At 55.5% G+C, this 20046-nt stretch overlaps 1 protein-coding gene across 2 annotated transcripts in view; it reads right to left on the bottom strand.

The window, feature by feature from the left end:
- The window catches only part of LETM1 (leucine zipper and EF-hand containing transmembrane protein 1), a 37559-nt gene that overhangs the window by 15150 nt on the left and 2363 nt on the right, over nt 1-20046 (bottom strand). For both annotated transcript variants that reach the window (XM_053217724.1, XM_027065635.2), the window contains exons 2-6: nt 16870-16930; nt 10500-10950; nt 2610-2753; nt 1903-2040; nt 1046-1249 (exon numbers count right to left, since the gene is read on the bottom strand). In XM_053217724.1, coding sequence (XP_053073699.1) covers nt 1046-1249; nt 1903-2040; nt 2610-2753; nt 10500-10950; nt 16870-16930 — 998 coding nt within the window. The remainder of the gene's footprint in view (nt 1-1045; nt 1250-1902; nt 2041-2609; nt 2754-10499; nt 10951-16869; nt 16931-20046) is intronic.

Raw genomic sequence — 20046 nt, 5'->3', positions numbered from 1 at the left:
AGCCCACACTCTGTCAGGGGAGCAAGCCAGAGGCAGCAGGGCCGGCCCCGATCCGTGGTTAGTGGTCTCAGGCCAAGTGGCCCCTCTCTAGCGGGGCAGACCCAGGCGGGCCCTGCCTGGAACCTCGGAAACTTCTCACGGACAACGTCTAGGTCCAGGAAGGAGACACTGCAAACCAGCCCGAGAAAGCAAACCGGACAAAAGGACCCACAGACCACAGCTACTGGAGTGGTGAGACACGAACGATGATGAGCACGTTCGCGAACACAGAGAAGTGGCCGGAGCAGAGACCGGACACCTCCGAGGTGCCTGTACGGCCGGCAGATGCCGCAGATTCCGGGGCCAGCAGCGCTCTCGGAGACAAGGGAGAGGTGTAGCAGCTCTTCCTGGAAACACTGGAGGGCACGTGCGGTGTGGCCGCAGGGCTGCGGGTGGGCCCGGTGGAGGGGACACCGCGGTCAGCACAGCCCTAGGAGCAAGGTGGTTGCGTTTGACCTCCTGCCCTTCTCCTCAGGAGCCCCAATCCTAGGTCACTCTTCTTATGAAAACTGTCAAAGATCGGTAACAAAACTCTGTGTCAAAAGAGCGTGGCTTCTGGTTTGTTTTTTGGTGCAAGAAGATGATTTTATTGAAGCACGGGGACAGGACCCGTGGGCAGAAAGAGCTGCCAAAAGACGTTTATCACAGCGCGGCTTAGGGGGCAAAACGTTAGCTAAAGTACCGGTGAGTAAGTCACGACGTGTCCACACCATGAAACATCAGGCAGCCACTAAAATTCACCTCTTCAACAAATACTTAGCGACCCGGGCAGGTCTCCTCGTGTCACGCCAGGGGACAGACCGTAAGGGCCGTGCGGTTCCAACGTCATCCAGGAGACGCACGCGCACGCTGGGTGTGTGCACGCAGGCCACGGTGGGCAGAGGCGCAAAGTGCCCACCGCCGCGATCTGGGAATGACAGCACCGCTGGTGACCCCGCCTCCCCCACGGTCAGGACACCGGAGCCCCAGGTGCCTGCAGAGGGTGGTCGCGAGTGCGGGTGCCCACCTTGTCGTCGGCCTTGATGGAGCGCAGCCTCATGGTGAGCTGGAAACGCAGGAAGTTGTTGGTGCCGATGGACTGCAGCTCCAGCAGCTTGCACAGGGCCACCAGCTGCGGTCGCGTCAGGTTGTCCAGGGTCAGCTCGTCCTCGAACAACTTGGAAAAACGCAGGATCTCCTCGTTGCTGGGTCTCTCACCGGTCTCTCGGATCTGTGGGAACAATCAAGCGAGCCACCCACTGGGGGGGGGGGGGGCTCCCTAGCACCGCCCACGGCCTCGGGCCACACGCCCCAGCTGGAAGTGCCCCGGACCATCCACAACCCCCCTTCGGATCTCCCTGGTCACCAGGCTCCTCCTGGGGAGCAGCCCCTCGAGGGCTCCAAGCGCCCAGCCTGCACTGGCTCCCCCGGGGTGATGCCTCCCTGCAGCTTCCGGCCCCCCTCCCGCCCATGCCAGCAGAGCCGTGGCCGTGGCTGTGGAGCAGCCTCGGGGCCCATCCCCTCCTCCCCCAGCCTGGCCCCCCAGCTCGTCACAACGGCAGGGTCTTAGTTCCGAATCTACTGAACTCTGCCTCCCCTGGGGCTGCTGCAAAGTACGGAGTCACAGGCAAATAATTCTGATGTCAGCAAGCTCAGGACAGCAGGCCCAACCAACATCACCGAGCAGGGTTAAACCCCGTAGGGCACCAGCTCACGGCCACCTGGGGGCTCCACTCCCGTGTCCCGCGACCCGCATCCCGCATCCCTCAGTGAACAAGAGGGACGGGAGGCGTGCCCCTACGTAAGACGGGGCGGCCCTGAGGCGCTACCCGGCACTTGGGACTGGAGGGCTGAGGCCCCCAGGGCTCTGAAGCATCACGGCACCTTCTGGAAAAACACGGAGAAGTCTTTGGTGGCATTCCCCTTGGCTGCCTTGTTCTTCAGGGCCATCTCCTCGATGGTGTCCTGGAGGAACTTGGCCAGCTCCAGCTTGACCCGCAGCTCCTTCTTCAGCCTCTCCTCCTGTGAGGTCAAAGAGGGGGTGCTACCCTCCCCTGGCCCGCACCCCAGCTCCCGCCTGCTTCCACCCAGCACGGGGTCCGCTTTACCCCTCAGCCCGGCACCTCCCGCACTTTCCTGAGCGGCGCGCACTCCCCCCGGGGACTGTGCCTTCCCAGACTTGTGCTTCCAGTTCGGGGCCTGAGAAGATAGTTGTGGGGCCCCTCAGGGCAGGGACCGGCCGCTGAAGCTTCTAAGCTTCGTGGGCCGTTGGGCTGTGGGGGTGAAACAACGCTGTGACTGCGGGGACAGCAGATGGGCCCTGCCCTCCGCAGGTCGCACCGCCCACGGGCGGCCTCTCCCCGTGGCCTGAAGGACAGTGGGCTACAGAAACCGCACTTTAAAACACATTTAAAGAAAAACAACTCCGTAACCCACCGTCTACTAATCACAGCACAGCATGACCCAATTAGGAGGAAAACATACAACTTCAAAACCATCGACCATCTGAACGTCAGTCACAAACAACACAGACGTTGTAACTACGTCCAAATTCGCTCTGAAACAAGCTCCCGGCCCCGATGCCCCGTCACCTTGATGGACTGGGTCTCGAACGTGGACGGCAACATGTTGGGGAAGAGCTTCACGGCGACAGGGAGCAGGAACTCCATGAACGGCACCACCACAAAGACCAGGAAGGGGACCAGGCGAAAGAGGTCAGCGCATATCCGGAGAAACTGGGAAAAGGCGGAAGGGAGCAGGGGGTGAGGCATCAACACCGGTGCTCACGACGACCGTCAGTGGCGCGATGGCAGCCCAAGCCCGACGGGGGTCGGCGAGGGCGCTAAGTCCCGACAGCCCGGCACGCTGCTCCCAAAGGCATCTGTTTCTCCAGCGTCCACACCGCGGGAAGACAGCCTTCAGAAAGGCTAGGAGGGGCGGAAGCCGGTGTGGGGAGCGGACCGCCCACCCCCTCTCGCCCCGTCCACCGGGGGGGTCCCACTCTGCGGAGACAGCCTGACGCAGACACCGCGCTGCCCCCTGAACTCGGAAGCCAGCCGGATGAGAACGGCAGGCCGAAGTCGCCAGGGGAGGCTGTGGCCACACCGCCCGCCCCAAAGAGCCCGCAGAGAGAGTGTCACAGCTGTTTCTCGAGAGGGTCTGACCACACAGCAACAGTTAGGCCAAAACCCAACGCTTCCTCGATGTGAACCCACTACTGCTGACACCAGTAAACACGTTCACAAGTTGAAAGCATCGAAAGCCCCCGAGTGACACTCAGCGGACACTCGCTGCTGGGTCCCCAGGCAGCCTTCTCTTCAGTCTACTCAGTCAACACCTTTGACCCCAAGCTGCCTAGGCTCACAGGAGCCGAGATGCACGCTTGTGCCGGTCGAGGTGTGCATTTCCACGGTCGTTAACTACACGTCTCCGGAAAAGCGAGGTCATTCCTAGAAACGGCTTTGTTCTGGCCTCTTCTGACACTTACGACGGTCAAGTGGCATGTTCCCGCCGGCCCTTCGCGGCAGTTGGGAGCCACCTGCCCCGCGGTGGTGCGCACTGTGACCGCCCGGCCAGAGGGTCCCCTCCCCAGCACTCTGTGGAGGAGACACCTGAGGCTCTTCTCCCTGGGCAGCACTCACCCAGCTCTTCCCAAACCAGTCTCTGCCCCAAGGGCCATGGAACAGGGACCCCGACCTCGAGCCTGTCTTCCCCTCCCACGTACAAACCTTGCCCGCTCACTTTTCTATCTGTCGTCAAAACAGACTCACGGATTCCTGTACTTTTTCATTTGTTTACAATTTATTACTATTTCTACTTTTATGCTCAAATGGTCCCAGAAGAGGCCCTTCAAGCTGGTGTCTGTGTTTTCTGACCTTCCTCCTTAATTTTTTTTCAGCAGTTCTATCAAGGTTTAATTTACATTCCGTGACACTCCCCCACTGTAAGTGTGTAATTCAATGATTCTTGGTAAATTTACAGCTTGTGAAACTATCACCCAAATCCACCTTTAGCACTGTCATCATACCATCAAGCGCCCTATGTCCATCCGCAGTCCGTTTCAACCCTCAGCCCCAGGAAACCGGTAAATCGATTTGTTTCTCCCAGTTTGCTTACATAGGGCTGTAGAAGACATTCTTTGGCATCTTTGGCATCTGGCTTCTGCCATGAGACACACAAATGCTGAGGCAGTTATGTCCTTTCGATGACTGCACCCCTTTGACATTGTGAAATGTTAAATGCCAGGATGACCCTCTTCATCCCTGGGCATCTTTGCTACGAAACCACCTTCGTCTGATATTAAGGTGGCCGCGTCAGCTTTCTTCCGACTGCCGTTAGCAGCACTCCCTTTCTCCCATTTTTTCACTTTGAATCTATTTGTGCCTTTACTTTTTTTTTTTTTTTTTTTAAGATTTATTTTTAGGCCATCTCTACACCCAACGTGGGTCTCGAACTCACAATCCCCAGATCAAGAGTCACAGGCTCCACGGGCTGAGCGACCCCGACGCCCCTATTTGTGTCTTCACACTTAAGGGGTGTTTCTTGCAGACTGCATGTAGTTAGGTCTCGCCTTCTAATCTCATCTTACAACCTCAAACATTTAATCAGCAGAAAACCGTATGATCATCTAAACAGATGCAGAAAAAGCATTTGACAAAACCCAAATTCCATTCCTGATAAAAACTCTGATGGAATTTACAAAAATGATACCAGAGGGGCACCTGGCTGGCTCAGCTGGTGAAGCATACGACTCTTGATCTAGGGATTGTGAATCCGAGCCCCACACTGGGTGTAGAGATCACTTAAAAGTAAAATGTTTAGGGGCCAAGACATGATATCGAGGTTCACGAATTCAAGCCCTGCACTAGGCTCTCTGCTGTCAGCACGGAGCCCACTGTGGATCCTCTGTCTCCCTCTCTCTGCCCATCCCCTGCTCGCGTTCTCTCGTTCTCTCTCTCTCTCAAAATACGTGTTTTTTTTTTAAAAAATGTTAATCTTTACAGAAGATTACAAATGTTCACAAAAATGGGAAAACAAATGTTTGCAAAAAAAATGTAAAATCTTTAAAAACAGTAACAAAGAAACAAAAAAGATCCCAGAACAACTGTCTTTGGTGACTCTGCAAGATGTAAGATCAATATATGAAAATCAGTCGTGGGGGCACCTGGGTGGCCCAGTCAGCTGAGTGTCCGACTCTTGATTTTGGCTCGGGTCATGATCTCACAGTTTGTGAGTTCGAGCCCTACGTCAGGCTCTCCACAGACAGCACGGAGCCTGCTTGGGATTCTCTCCCCCTCTCTCTCAAAATAAACAAACATTTAAAAAAACTTTGTAAAAATTAGTTGTATTTCTATATACAATTGACCCTTGAACAATACAGGGTTAGGGGCACTGACTGTCCCATACAGTCAAAAAGCCTCGCGTAAATTTGGATCCTCCCAAAACTTAACTACTAAAAGCCTAACAGCCTATTGTTGACGAGAATCCTCAGCGATACGTAAACAATTAACACACACTTTGTATGTTGCAGGTATCATATGCTGCATTCTTTCAATAAGGCCAGACAAAAGGAAACGTTAAGAAAATCTTAAGAGAAAGTACATTTATAGTAGTGTACACGTTTTCATATTTTCTCCATGTTCGCATATTTATAAAAAATAAACCCACATCGGGGCGCCTGGGTGGCGCAGTCGGTTGGGTGTCCAACTTCAGCCGGGTCACGATCTCGCGGTCCGTGGGTTCGAGCCCCGCGTCGGGCTCTGGGCTGACGGCTCAGAGCCTGGAGCCTGCTTCCGATTCTGTGTCTCCCTCTCTCTCTGCCCCTCCCCCGTTCATGCTCTGTCTCTCTCTGTCCCAAAAATAAAAAAAAATAAAAAAAAAAAAGTTGGAAAAAAAATAAATAAATAAATAAAATAAACCCACATAGAGATGGATCCACACAGTTCGAACTTGTGTTGTTCAAGGGTCACCTGTACTAGCGATCAACACGTGGAGACTGAAATTTTAAAAGCTCTGTTCACCCACACGAGCCAAAAGATGGAAGAAACCCAGTGTCCGTGACTTATGGACAGGTGAGAAAGTGTGGTCCATCCACCCAGTGGAGTGCTATTCAGCCTCAGCCTCAAAAGAGGACTCCTGCCGCCTGCCGCCACACGGATGAACTCTGAGCAGACTAAGTGCAGTAAGCCAGTTACGAAGGGATGGACGCTCTGTGACCTCCCTTACGTGAGGCCCCAGGGGAGTCAGATCACGGAGACAGGAGGGAGGTGGTGGGTGTCGGGCTGGCGGAAGGGGGTGAAGAGTGAGTGTGGAATGGGGGCAGAGTTTCAGTTTGGGGAGACGGCAGGGTTCTGGAGACGGGTGGTAGGGACGTTCACGACACTGGGAAGGTCCTCGGTGCCGCAGAAGCACAGACCTAAAAATGGCTAAAAGGGTAAATTTTAGGTTGTTTACTTTGTAACAAAAAAAAACTATTTATTTTTTTAATTTATTTTTCAACGTTTATTTATATTTGGGACCGAGAGAGACAGAGCACGAACGGGGGAGGGGCAGAGAGAGGGAGACACAGAATCGGAAACAGGCTCCAGGCTCTGAGCCATCAGCCCAGAGCCCGGCGCGGGGCTCGAACTCACGGACCGCGAGATTGTGACCTGGCTGAAGTCGGACGCTTAACTGACTGCGCCACCCAGGCGCCCCCCCAAAAAAACTATTTATCATAACGTTAAGAAAAAAAAGAAACTGCACAACACTGTTGAAAGAAATGAAACAAGAAATCTGTTTTATTCCACACCGGCCACGCCCAGAGGTGCCCGCGTTCTCTTTACTTTCTGACCCAGGCTCCTCCTCTTGTACCACTGCTGTCCCGGCTGTTGCTGGGCTCGGTCTCCAAGGAGCCCTGGCTCCCCCTCGTGGGGAGGAGCGAAGCCCAGGGCCGGGGGCCCAGTGTGCTCACTGCTACCAGGCTGTCGCTGCTGCCACATCTGCTGGAGCACAAGGCTCGACCACAGGAGGGGTCAAGGACCAGATGAGAGCAGGCTGGTGCAGCCAGAGCCTCTGAGGACATAACATTCACTGCGGGGCCTCGGAGAAGCCTCGGAGACTCCCAACCACATACCTGGTGTCGAAGGAGGACCAGCGAGCGGTTTAACCGTCCCAAGAGCGTCGCTGCAGATGAAGGCATCAGCCCTCCGACGTGCTTCAGCTTAAGCAAGCACGCGGTGGGAAAGCTCTGGAAGGAGGAGCCCCTTCCCGAAGGCCCCCCGCCCTCGGCTCCCCAGAGCCCCTGGAAGCGCGCCGACCAGGCCCCGGCTGCAGCCCCCCGCACGGTGCTGAGGCACCTAAAGGAACGCTCGGCTAACTGAGCGCGAACGCAGGCCGGTAACGGGACAGAGTCTGCCTGCACGGCCGCCGGACACTTGTCAACAGACGCACGCCGTGACCAGACCTCAGCCCTGCTTCTCCATCCTCCCTGCTGCAACGTTCACACTGCCGCCGAGAGGCATCTCCAGGGTGCGCCGACTCTGCTGTGAGCATCTGGGGGACAGAAACAGTCCTTCCAAACCCTGCAGGTCCACGGGGCCCAAGGTCAGAACACAAAACTACTTTCCCAATACTTCTATTCCACAGCAATCCTCAGACGTTTCTGTCATTCTCTGTTTCACACGATCAGCATGCATTCAACAGTTGTGACCTTAAATTCACATTTCTTTTTTTTTTTAAGGAGGGCTGACTTTCAGCTGATCGCAGTGAGGGAGCTGCTGTGCTATGTGGGAAGCCACCACTCAGAAACCGGTCGTCCACGAAGGGTTTAAAGCACCAGGTTCCCCACGAACGTGCGCTGCATGACAGGCAAAGGGGTGGCCTTGTTGCCCAGGACGAGGGGCTCTTGGCACCCAACCCTGGTCCCGACGCACCAGGGCCGACCGGCAGGGGACCAGCCATCCGAGGCCATTGAGGCCCATGGCGCTGTCCTATCATTCCACCTGGGCAGGATTCTGACTCAGAGGTGGCCAGTCATAATCCCACAGATGGCACCTTCGCCCCATTGAGCCTCGGCCAAGCACATACACCAGGTGTCTGGACTGCACCTCCTCTGGACTGAGGATCACCATGGCAACCACACCCCGCCAGTGGGGTACAGCTAACTTGTCTCACGGCGGTCCAAACCCAGCTCACATTCCCTGGGGGGGGGGAACAACCCAACGTTTGGTGAATTCTGCTTCACGACAACAGCAAGAGTTAAATTCACATTTCAAATCTATCTTCCACTTAAACGACTACTACAAATTATTTTACAACCGCTTGCCTTTGTAAATATCCTAATTGTAAGAGTCACTCTTCTATATGCCAACATTTTGTTCAAATTCAAATCACCTGGAAGGCCCTGAAACAAGGAGAAGAAAGCACAGCCCCACAAAGCCTCTCCCACGTGCTACCCCTGCCAAGTCCATATGCACACGGGACCTCTCCCTGGGACCTCTCGCTGGGGCCTCGCTGGGACCTCTCGCTGGGACCTCTCGCTGAGGCCTCGCTGGGACCTCTCGCTGGGGCCTTGCTGGGACCTCTCGCTGGGACCTCTCGCTGGGACCTCTCGCTGGGACCTCTCGCTGGGACCTCTCGCTGAGACCTCTCGCTGAGGCCTCTCGCTGGGGCCTCTCGCTGGGGCCTCTCGCTGGGGCCTCTGGCTGGGACCTCTCACTGGGGCCTCTCGCTGGGGCCTTGCTGGGACCTCTCACTGGGGCCTCTCGCTGAGGCCTCGCTGGGACCTCTTGCTGGGGCCTTGCTGGGACCTCTCACTGGGACCTCTCGCTGGGACCTCTCGCTGGGACCTCTCGCTGAGACCTCTCGCTGGGGCCTCTCGCTGAGACCTCTCGCTGGGACCTCTCACTGGGGCCTCTCGCTGGGACCTCTCACTGGGGCCTTGCTGGGACCTCTCGCTGGGACCTCTCGCTGGGACCTCTCGCTGAGACCTCTCGCTGAGACCTCTCGCTGAGACCTCTCGCTGGGGCCTCTCGCTGGGGCCTCTCGCTGAGACCTCTCGCTGGGGCCTCTCGCTGGGGCCTCTCACCGGGGCCTCTCGCTGGGGCCTCTCGCCGGGACCTCTCGCTGGGACGTGCTCATCTGCTCCCACTCTTTTGTTTTTGTTCTTACGAAGTCTCATCATCCTCACGGAAGCAGCAAATGCACCCAGCTCTCGCGGGGTAGGGGAGCAGCGCACGGAGTCCAGGATATAAAGCATTACATTGTGATTAACTCAACAACGCGCCTCGTCATCAACATCCGACAGACACTAACAGGATGATCCTGAAATTCCAATACAACTGTCCTTCTTTCAATTCTCCATCTGCTCCCTTCTAACGTGGCATCCCACGGGAAATCCCAGCCAGTCAAACAGCCACGACCCAGGTTCTCCAGAAGTTCTTGAGAACACGTATGAAATCAGAAGCCAGAGGAACCCTCACACATAACGGCCAACTCCCCAGGTCGCGTTAAAGTCAAGTCCTTGTTTTCTCACAGAGGAACCTTCTGGCAGTCAACTTCCAGGGAAGAGACACTTCTGCTCCTTTCCTCGGAGAATCCTAGGGCACTGAGAACTTAAAGCTGCCCCTTGGCCCCTGGGGACCCACCAAAAAAGAAAAGAGCGAGAAGGAGAGAAAGAAAAGTCTACAGTGTAACTGTCAGTTATTTCAGGCAAAGTAAGACACCCAGGAGGTCTGAGCTCCTGAAAAATAGGAGCGATCTTTTTTAAGAGCTGGCGAAGGGCAGAGGTGACTGGCTGGCTCAGTCGGTTAAGCGTCCGACTCTCGATTTTGGCCCAGGTCAAGATTTCGCGGTTCGTGGGCTCAAGCCCCGAGTCAGGCTCTGGGCTGACAGTGAGGGGCCCGAGTTGGATTCTGTCTCTCCCTTTCTCTCTGCCCCTCCCCTGCTCACGCTCACTCTCTCTCCAAATAAATAAACATGAAGAAACAGGTTTAAAAATAAAAGAGCTGGTGAATGGCGGAGAAAGCTGGCGTACCGAATGCTGAACCAGAGCTCCCAGCAGCTAAAGAGCCGGTGGGCGGGCAGGTTCCGAAGCCGATGACAGAGGTGAGACCTGAGTCAGGAGCTCAGAGCCAACAAGTAAGACCCAGCTCACAGAGGGAGAAGCACAGCCCCAAAGACAGACATCTGGAAAGCAACGAGACAGAAAAGGCAGCTACCCTGCAAAAGAAGTCCGCCGGGGTGGGCACAGGCCTCCGACAGGAAAGAAGGCCGACGCGGTGGCACAAGGCCAGAGCGACGGGAGACCACAGACGGGGTGTGTGAGACCCTCTGGCCGCGGAGGCACCGAGAGATTATCAGCGGTGGTACAGGGAGGTTCACGGTTAGCGTTTCCTGTTGTTATTATTATCTTCTAACCACAAGTTGCAGAAGGAAAGCCCCGGAAGTATTTGAAAGCACCTAAGAGGCGGCCCGACCGGGAGCTGCCGAGCATCCATTACCTGCCTGCGCTCCCTGCGGGTGAGGCTGTGGCCGTGGAGGACCCGCCAGAGCATGCGCGCCGCAATCTTCGTGTCGATCCAGAGCAGGCGGAAGCCGTGGTAATAGTGCCTCAGCTCGTCCAGGACCCTCTGCCCCAGGGACTTCCTCACGGTCGCCTCCGGCGGGGGGCTGTACACGGGGCCTCCCTCCTCCAGCTTCTTGTTCTTGTCCTTCAAGGACTTGAGGGACTTCTCCACCACAGAGTCGTCACCCAGCGGGGGCGTGGAGTGCCAGCAGCGCGTGGGGAGGAACTGAGGCCCTGTGACCAACAGGCCAGCGGGGGCGGGGGCCCACGGCACTCGGGCCACCGAGCACACGCGCCCGGGCCTCGCAGTCCAGCAGCCACGGGGATCAGTCCTGAAGGACAGGTACACGGGGTGGGCAGGAGTGCAGCAGCGAGACGAGACATTCCTTGAAGAGAGAGAGAGGAAAACAGCGATGAGGGGCGACCTCCTGGCACCTCAAACCCGCAAGCGCGACACGGGCCAGGCCGCGTCACAACCACACAGACACTCAATCTTCCCAGCACCGACACCGACTCCCCACCGCGTCTGCGTGCCCGGGAAACACATCAGGAGGAAGAGGGGCTGCTGGGAAGGGGCTTGTGCGAGGGACTGAGAGCGGTCGGTCCCCGTGGGCTCACAGGTGGCACCAGGGCACCAAGGGGCCGGGGGCTCGAAGGAAGGGCAGATTGGACACAAACAGCAGAGCTTGGCCCCTGACCCCCGGACTACAGAACCGACCTCGGGGCAGGTCTCCCAGGTGGCTTCCCAGACTTGGGGAATTGGGGGGGTGGAGGCGGGGCAGGGAGGTCCGTTCCCTACCAGGTGACTTTCTACAAAGATTTGCAGTTCTTGAGCGAGCCCCGGAAGTTAGTGAGGACGCTCAAATCCACGGGGACCCAAACCCGTGCACTGTCCAGCAGAGACGTTTGTACCAAGTGGCGAAAACCCAACGAATCACGCCCCAGACCCGCTCCTCCGTCTTCCCCACGCTGCTGCTTCTGCTCAGCCCAGAGCCTCGATGACATCCAGCGCTGGAACACCTCACCTGCACGACTCTTGGAGCCCCGGGATCTCCTTCGTACCCCACCCGTCACACTGGACGACGCTCCCCCCGCCCCCGGGCACAAACCCACCCCCGGGAGGCCACAGGCTCCAAGTCAGCTCATAGGCTCGTGCTCATAACCGACACAAGCCCAGCCTCTTCCCATCGGCTGGAGCATCTCACGGGACCTGGGCTCCGCAGCTGCCTGCCCCATCCCAAATTCCAATCCACTACTCAATGCTGAGACCTCGGGCAAGTTAATTAACCTCTCTCTGTGCTTTGTGAGCGTCCTCTGTAAACGTGTGCAGTAACAGACACGTGAAGTACCCAGAGCGCCAGGTGCATACGACACCCACCAGGGAGCTGGCAGCCGCCAATCGGGGCTGGAGGAAGCCAGGGAACGTCTGGTCCAGCTGTACCTCTTACAGGTGGGGAATGCTGAAGGACAGCCAGAGGCGTGCCCGCCTCGGTTCACAGCCTGCATCACGTGGGTACAGCTGGCACAGGGCATCACCCGCCACCCATCGAGCAACCCCTCAACGGCCTCCTGCCTTCAAAGGGCAGGGTCAGTCCTGTGCCGTGAGCCCCAGGGCCCCACAGTCAACACCTGAGCGGGAAGGGCGCGGCCTTGAACCCACCCTGCCCTGACTGGGTCACAGCTGCCGAGGGACAGGCTGCACAGAGCACCGCAGACCCGCTCAGTCACTTGCGGCTGTGGGACTGTGGCCCCAGACTGTGCCTTCTGTGCCTCAGCCTCACCTCCTGATGCACGGATCAGCCTGCCATCCTGTCTCTGTCGAACTTAATGATCCAGGCTCCCGACACTCAACGAGCAAGGAAGCAAGTGGCTTCCACAAGAAGGCGTGATGTCGGCGCTGGACAGCACAGCCAACAGGCGAAAGCAGAGACTCGCGAAAACACAGCAAGCTGAAAGGCACCCAGCACATCCACTGGGGCCAGCAAGGCTCCAGGATCTGGCTATCTTCAAGCACGCTAGAAACTAACATTACCAATATTCTACCCAGAAAGGTTTAGCTGTTTTCAAAAAGCATAAAATTGCGTAATTTATTACTTTAGAAATATTTGTCAAAACAAAACTAATCTGGGCACTGCCGGGACCCTGCTCTGCCCCAGGTCGCTAGAGCCCACGGCTCGGCGTCCCTCCCGAGAAGCGCCCGCCTCACCTACACGGGGTCAGTGGGCCCAGCTTCCCACAGGCCCACCACCAGACCTTCTCCTGCTTTCTCTTTTCTTCGCTCCCCTTAAAGTGGGAAAAAACTACTCTGGACAAAAGAAATGTCAACAAGAAATACACAGTCACTACAAGACAGTCTGTTTGTTCACATGAAAACGCTGAGGGACTCCTATCAAAGGCATTCATTTCACCTAAAGGTGCGGGCTCCCACGTCCACCTCAACGTTGACAACTTGCTGCCACCTTCAACAAGAGAAAAACCAGGGGTGCCTGGGTGGCTCGGGTGGTAGAGTGTGTGACTTTTTTTTTTTGAAGACAGAGTATGAGCAAGGGAAAGGGGCAGAGAGAGAGAGAGAGAGAGAGAGAGAGAGAGAGAGAATCTTAAGCAGGCTCCACACACAGCACAGAGCCCAACCTCTATGATCCAAGTAGAAATCAAGAGTCAGACACTCAAGCGACTGAGCCACCCAGGCGCCCAAGCATGCGACTCTTGATCTTGGGGTTTGTGAATTCTCACAGTCTGCGAGATCGAGCCCCACGATGGGCTTTGCACTAACAGCACGGAGCCCGCCTGGTATCCTCTCTCTCTCTCTCTCTCTCTCTCTGTCTCAAATAAACAGATGAAATGAAATGAAAAGAAATGAAATGAAATCTTAAAAAAAGGGGGAGAAGTCCTGGCAGAGGAGTGCGTTCGCGGGTCAGAGCATTTCCCGGGCCTCATGGCATCAGCCGCACGAACACAGGATGGCAGGCAGAGGGACCCAGGCCTGCTCTCCCCACAGCACCTTCTGGACCCTGGAAAAGATGCCACAGGCACAACACCTGCGGGCCACCTGACACGTCCCCTTCCCAAGGGGACAGCCCACCCAGACAATGGCCTACGGCTGGGCCACGGAGGGCGCCAACCCTCAACGTGCCACGTTCAGTTCTTCAGGGACATGGCGTCAGCAAGGGCGGTGACAGCAGCCACAAACAAGGGAAGCAGAGGCGGACAATAAAGCCACCGGTCCCAGGACCAGGAGGAATGGTTCCCGAAGCGCAGGGTGCCTCTCTGCCCAGAGACAAGAGGTGACGCTGCCCGCAGGACAAGGTGCCCCTCAGCTGGGGAATGGGAGGCCGCCGCCCACGGCACTGGGACCTCTGTCAGCGCCCTCCAGGCCCTGTGGTACCCAGTGCACCCTGCAGGACACTCCGGGGGCCAGGCAAGCACCAGCCACCAATCCTCCGAGTGGTCCCATGCAGGAGCCCGAGAGCCTCACGGCAGCCCCGTCCTCCCGCCAAACGACCCCCTGTGCTTGGGGGGCTTTGCAACCAAGGGGCTGCACTTTACTGGACTCCCTCTCTGCCTTCACTTTTAGGATAAAGGAGGTCAAGGGCAGCTAGATAACGCCCATCGATCGAGTGGTCCTGGATCAGAAACTCCACAGCCGCTCACGCTCTGGGGTCGGGACCACCAGAGCTGAAAACTGAGATGACAGACCCCCTCACGGGGCACCGCCACCACACAGGCCCGCGCCACGCACGGACTTCTGTGCCGGGACCGCGTCCACGCTGAGGCTTTTTCATAAACACGGGACAGTCCCGTAAGCGTTTCTTCCTAACCATTTTCTTAAGTTTTCTTTTGTCTAGCTTGCTTTATTGTAAGACTACAGCATATGATACATATACAAATCACGTGTTAATTGACTTTTTATGTTCAGCAAGGCTTCTGGTCAAGAGCAGGCTGTCAGTAGCTAAGTTTCAGGGAAGTCAAAAGTTACAGGTGCACTTTCGACTGCACAGGGGCCAGCGCCCCCAGCCCCGCCTTGCGTTCTCGTTCAAGGGTCACCGATACTTATCTGTGCCATCAAAATAACAAGTAACGTGTGCTGGATGTGATATAAAACTTCAACTCTCACCTATAACTGCTCATTTCAAATGCGTGAGTTCAGCAAAACAGCTTTATAGTTCTCATTATGTAACTTTCCTTTTTTTTTTTTTTTTACATATAATTTTATTTCACTTATTTTTAAGTAATCTACACCCAACGTGGGGCCTGAACTCACGACCGACCCTGAAATCAAGAGTCATATGATCCACAGACTGAGTCAGCCAGGTGCCCCTCACTGCTTAACTTTGTAAAAAAAAAAGCGTTTAATTTTCTAAAAATTGTTAACTTATAAAAAATTCATGTTAACAAAGCACAGAGTGCTTATATTTTAACATGAATCTTAAATGCAGGTACATTTGACTCTTAAAAGGTGCCTGAAAAATTCAACACGTATTCCTAATAAAAACATTTTCGCGCACTACGAATAAAAAGACACAGCGGAGTCCTGGAAACAAAAGCCAACCTTCCAGACTCAACACTAGACACTACTTCTTGCCTGCAGCTCTCCTGGCAAGACCCGGCTGCCGAGAGAACCCAAAAGCAGCAGAAGCAAGAGCTAGACAGAGGCAGAAACGCACGTTGCTACTGTTACCACGTCCCAGGACCACCCCCGCCACTAAGGAAAGGTGTTATAGAAGGAGCTAAAACCTAGCAAAGGGAGATGTGAGAAGTGGTTGGACACAAGACAGCTGGTAACTTACGTGCCAGCAATAACCACTCAAAAAATGAGACAAGAGGTCCATTAACGAGACCAAATCCAACACATCTGGGAACTGCCTTCAATTAATGCATGTGGCCTACACAAAGAAAGTGACCTTCACCTGAGAGAGAAAAAAGGTCTGTTTAAAAAAAATATTTATTTATTTAGGGAGAGGGACAGAGACAAGCAAGAGAGGGGCAGAGAGACAGGGAGAGAGAGAGAGAACCCCAAGCAGACTCCGAGCTGTCACCACACAGCCCACTGTGGGGCTCGAACCCACAGACCGTGAGATCATGACCTGAGTCGAAGTACGACGCTTAACTGACTGAGCCAAGCCACTCAGGGGCCCCTCTCCAGATGAGGTAACAAATTAACGATCTCAAATGAGTAAAAAAACTTAAAAGCCCCCATGGTTCCATGGGCAAGACGCTGTGAGGGGCCACCTGGGTGGCACCTGGGAAGGGGGTCCTGCACTCTCCAACAGGGAGAATCAGGGATGGAAGGGAAAGACGGGCTCCACTCTGGGTGTCTGGGACAAGGGCCTGGGATCAGGAAGAAAGGTCTGGGCATCCCACCACGTAGGTGAGGGGGATCAGAAGGAAACTGTGCTCAGGGATGCTGGGCAGAGGGAATGCAGGTGGGAGAGAACAGGAACCCTGAGAGAAGTTCAAGTCCATTTGCGACAGCGGACAGGGAAGAGTGGATGCCACTCCCTCCAGGAAGCCCTCCAAGCCTCGCAACAGTATCACAGACTTCTCACCAGAGGGAAGGGCTAAATCCACACTGCAGACATATCCCCAGAACCAGGTGGGGGTAAGTGAGCCCTGCGGCCACCACTCGCTCAACATGACGCTCTGTGAAGGACCAAATGGGGTTCAAGCGAGGGTCTAGTGTGTTCACTGAGGGAGCCCCACACCTGCAATGCTGCGTGGAGCACCCAACGTCTTTTTGCAAAGTCCATGAAAAGCCACTGGAAACAGCAGCCGTGTGAGCAGGGCAAAGCACACGGTGCGAAGTACCCAGCGCAGCTTTCCAAAACAGACGTGTGAGGGCGTCTGGGTGGCTCAGTGGGAAGTCAGATGCTCAACTTCGGCTCAGGTCAGGATCTCACGGTTTGTGAGTTCAAGCCCCGCGTCAGGCTTGCTGGTATCAGCACAGAGCGATCGTCTGTCCCCCTCTCTCTCTGCCCCTCCCCTGCTCACACTCTCGTGCTCTCTCAAAACTAAATAAAAACATTTAAATAAACAAATAAAAAACAGATGCGTGAACAAAAGACCAGAATAAAATACATCAAAATGCTAATAATATTTGTAACAGACACTGAAATTATGAATGCTTATTTTCCAAAGACCCACTAACATGTGGTTATGTTTCAAAATGAAAAGATAAAGGGTGAAAAGAAAGGAAAACAAAAACAGCAAAGCAGGAGGTACTGTCTCCCCACAATCAGGAGTCACACGTCACTCGAGCACTTCCAAGCTCCCACTTACAGAAGGACAATAAGTGACGATTTACTTACAAGTGGCTTATCAACCCCACGGCGTTGGCACAACTGAGACAAGCGGGCTCTCCCAGACCACCTATAACAGAGACAAAGAAAAAGCAAGAAAATTCGTGTCAAACCAGGCGTTTCACACCAACACCACCTTTTAGAGTCCGAAAGGGTGCCCCGTGTCTTTCACAGAGTAAGTGTCTGGAAGCGTGTTCTGAGTGCCGGAAGGTTTCAGGGTTTTGCTAAGTGAAGGGACACATTAGGAACACAGTGTCTTGGGGTAGCTCTAGGGAAGAAGGGGGACCTGAGGCAGCCCCTGGCCTCACGCACCCCTACCGGGGACACCGGGTTCCACCAGCCGAGGGCCCAGAGCCCGGGCCTGAAGGTCTCCCCAGGCGGGACCCTACTCGCTCCAGCTGATGCGCAGTTGTGCGGGACCCCCGAGTGCACAGACAGCCCCACAGGGCAAGCAAGGGCCTGATCCAAAGGGTCCCCCAACTTCTCTGCCCACAGGAGGGTGAGGGTTATGAGAACCACTCGTAGACCAAACACCGCAAGTAAACCGTATCTTGGATAAACACTACCGCTGAGCGTACAGCACGCTTTTAGGATTTTCGTGTATTTTTGACACTTTCCCTGAGCATAAATTCCAAGTCCAGTCACACGACCTGTGCTCAGACCCTGTGCTGCGGACACAAGCGGTGGAGGGGACGAGACAGGCACTGGCAATCCTGGGGCGGCAGGGCCACAGGCACCGTGCTGGCAGGGCAGAGCAGGGCTGGAAAGGCGGGCCAGCACCCTAAGACCCTCAGGCAGCAGGAGTGCACAGAGCAGGCTTGGGGTGCCGAGGCCTTACTCGGGGAGCCAGCGTGAGAAGGGAGGAGAGCAGACAGGCACGGCAGGGGATAGGTGCCGACTCCTGGACAAGCTCGGAGCAGACCAGGCAGGGCACATCCAGGCTGCTCCCAGTGGATCCTCTGGGGACACACACTTCCACTGGTCACTTTATGTAACTCAGAAGGAGCCCGATGTCATCATAGGCAACTCTCATATTCCCATCAAACATTAAATTTAGGACCTTGTAGTATGAGTGACAGCCTTGTTTTAAGCTGGGGTCTGGGCTCACATGTGGTCACTGTGGTTCATAAAGTAACCTTTTCCATTTCAAACACTACATTTCCAATCACATCAAGTCTTTCTCACTCTAGCTGAGGACCAAACAGAGGACTCCCAGACTTGGACCAGCCCCCTGCCCTGCACACTCCCCGCCTTGCAGCCCCACCCTGGACACCCCCCCCACACACACCCCTGTGCTGGACCAGCCCCCTGCCCTGCACACACCCCCACCCCCACCCCTTGTCCTGGGTCTGCTCTCTGCATCCCTGACCTGCACACCCTCCACATCCTCTTCCCTGGGCCAGCCCCCTGCCCTGCACACTCCCCCAGTGCACCCCCACCCTGGACACCCCCCCACCCCGCATTCCCATCCTGGGCTGCCCCCCACACCCCTGCCCTATGCACTCCCCTGCACACCCCCACCCTGGGCCTGCTCCCTGCAACCCCACGCTGCACCCCCCCCCCCCCCCCGGAAGCACACAAGCCATCACAGCTCCCAGAGCTGCCTGGCCTACCCCCCATCTCTACATTGTGTGAACTGTGCATCCCGGTCCCATCTGGTCCCTTCCCACAATCTCCCCACTCCGAAGGCTTCCCTGGCCCTCTGAGAAACCCCATTCCTGGAGGTGATGGGGACTCTTGAGATACGGTTCATGGGTGGGCCACTCTTTCCTTCTAGAAGTCCTTTTCTTTTGTTTTGTTTTTTTCCCAACAACCCATACTCCAGCACCAACTGGGCAACCCACCATTCAATTCTTTTTTTTTTTTTTCTTTAACGTTTTATTTTATTTTTTGAGAGACAGAGCACGAGCAGGGGAGGGGCACAGAGAAAGGGAGACACAGAATCCAACACAGGCTTGAGGCTCTGAGCTGTCAGCACAGATCCCGACACGGGGCTCGAACTCATGAGCTGTGAGATCATGACCTGAGCCACCCAGGGGCCCCAACCACCATTCAATTCTGACTCTATCCGGAATTAATGCAAACCCACTGGTTAAGCACTCAGCACAAGACTGCTTCACTAGGGACACCAGCCGCAAGCAGGGTCCCCAGGCCACCCACACATCTGCCAGCTACAGATTTGGGGGTTCTTACGATCACCTTCAGTTTTGTTAATTCTCCAGAACAGCACAGAACTCAGCAAAGTGTTCTGCCTACTATTAGAGTTTATTAGACAGGACAGGAAAAACAGCCAGACGGTGAGGTACCCAAGGAAGGTCTCCAAGACTCCTAAGCGCAGGAGCCTCTGTCCCTGTGGGGTCGGCATCTGCAGAAGCCACCAACTCCGAGGCTCCCCAAGCCTCCCTAGTCAGGAGTCATCCTCACTTACCTACGCGTGACTGACTACAGCCTCGGCCTCTGGTGCCTGAGCTCAATCCCCAGATCCCTTCCCATTCCTGAAGGTCGGGGCTGGGCTGGAAGAGCCAACCCTCTAATCTCAGGTACCTTGTTAGCATAGGTGTGAAGAACGGGGGCTCATTATAAGTAACACAAAACACCCCTTTGTTGCAGGAACTATCAAAGGTTCTAAGAACTCTGCCGGGAACAGGGACAGGGCACAGACCAAATGTATTTCATCATATCCCACACCTTTCTCCACCTGGTTTCCAGGAGACAGGGCTCTCTGGGTTCTCTCCACCAGCTGCTCCAGGCAGGATCCTCCCTACCCACCCTCCAGCACCTTCCCAGGCACCCTGCACTGGAATACCTGTGAGGATAGGAGACTCTGAGGTCCCTTGAGCACTTCCCATCCAACAGCTCTGAGAACCCACGGCTCGCCCCAGCCTGCTCCTCCCCGAGTCCTCCCCGGTTTCAATAGTCGCCAAAGGCCAAGACCTCACGGCTCTCACCCAGTCTGTGGCAAACCCGGTCAGTCCCCCCACTACAGGGCCCCAGCCCACTCCCAAGTATGTGCCCCACACAGCAACTTCCAAAGCATGGCACAAAAAGGGGGTGAAAAGTAACTCCCCACTGTGGAGAAATCTGACAAATACTACCTCCGCCCAGTGATCAAGGTCAATACTGACTACAAAACTCATCTTGCTAGCAGGCATCCTAAACAGGATGTGATGAGGACATCACACCTGT

The sequence above is a fragment of the Acinonyx jubatus genome, chromosome B1 (genome assembly GCF_027475565.1).
Source record: "Acinonyx jubatus isolate Ajub_Pintada_27869175 chromosome B1, VMU_Ajub_asm_v1.0, whole genome shotgun sequence".
Taxonomy (NCBI): Eukaryota; Metazoa; Chordata; class Mammalia; order Carnivora; family Felidae; genus Acinonyx; species Acinonyx jubatus.
The sequence above is the reverse complement of the archived record's forward strand: the minus strand, read 5'-3'. Positions and strand labels throughout refer to the sequence as shown.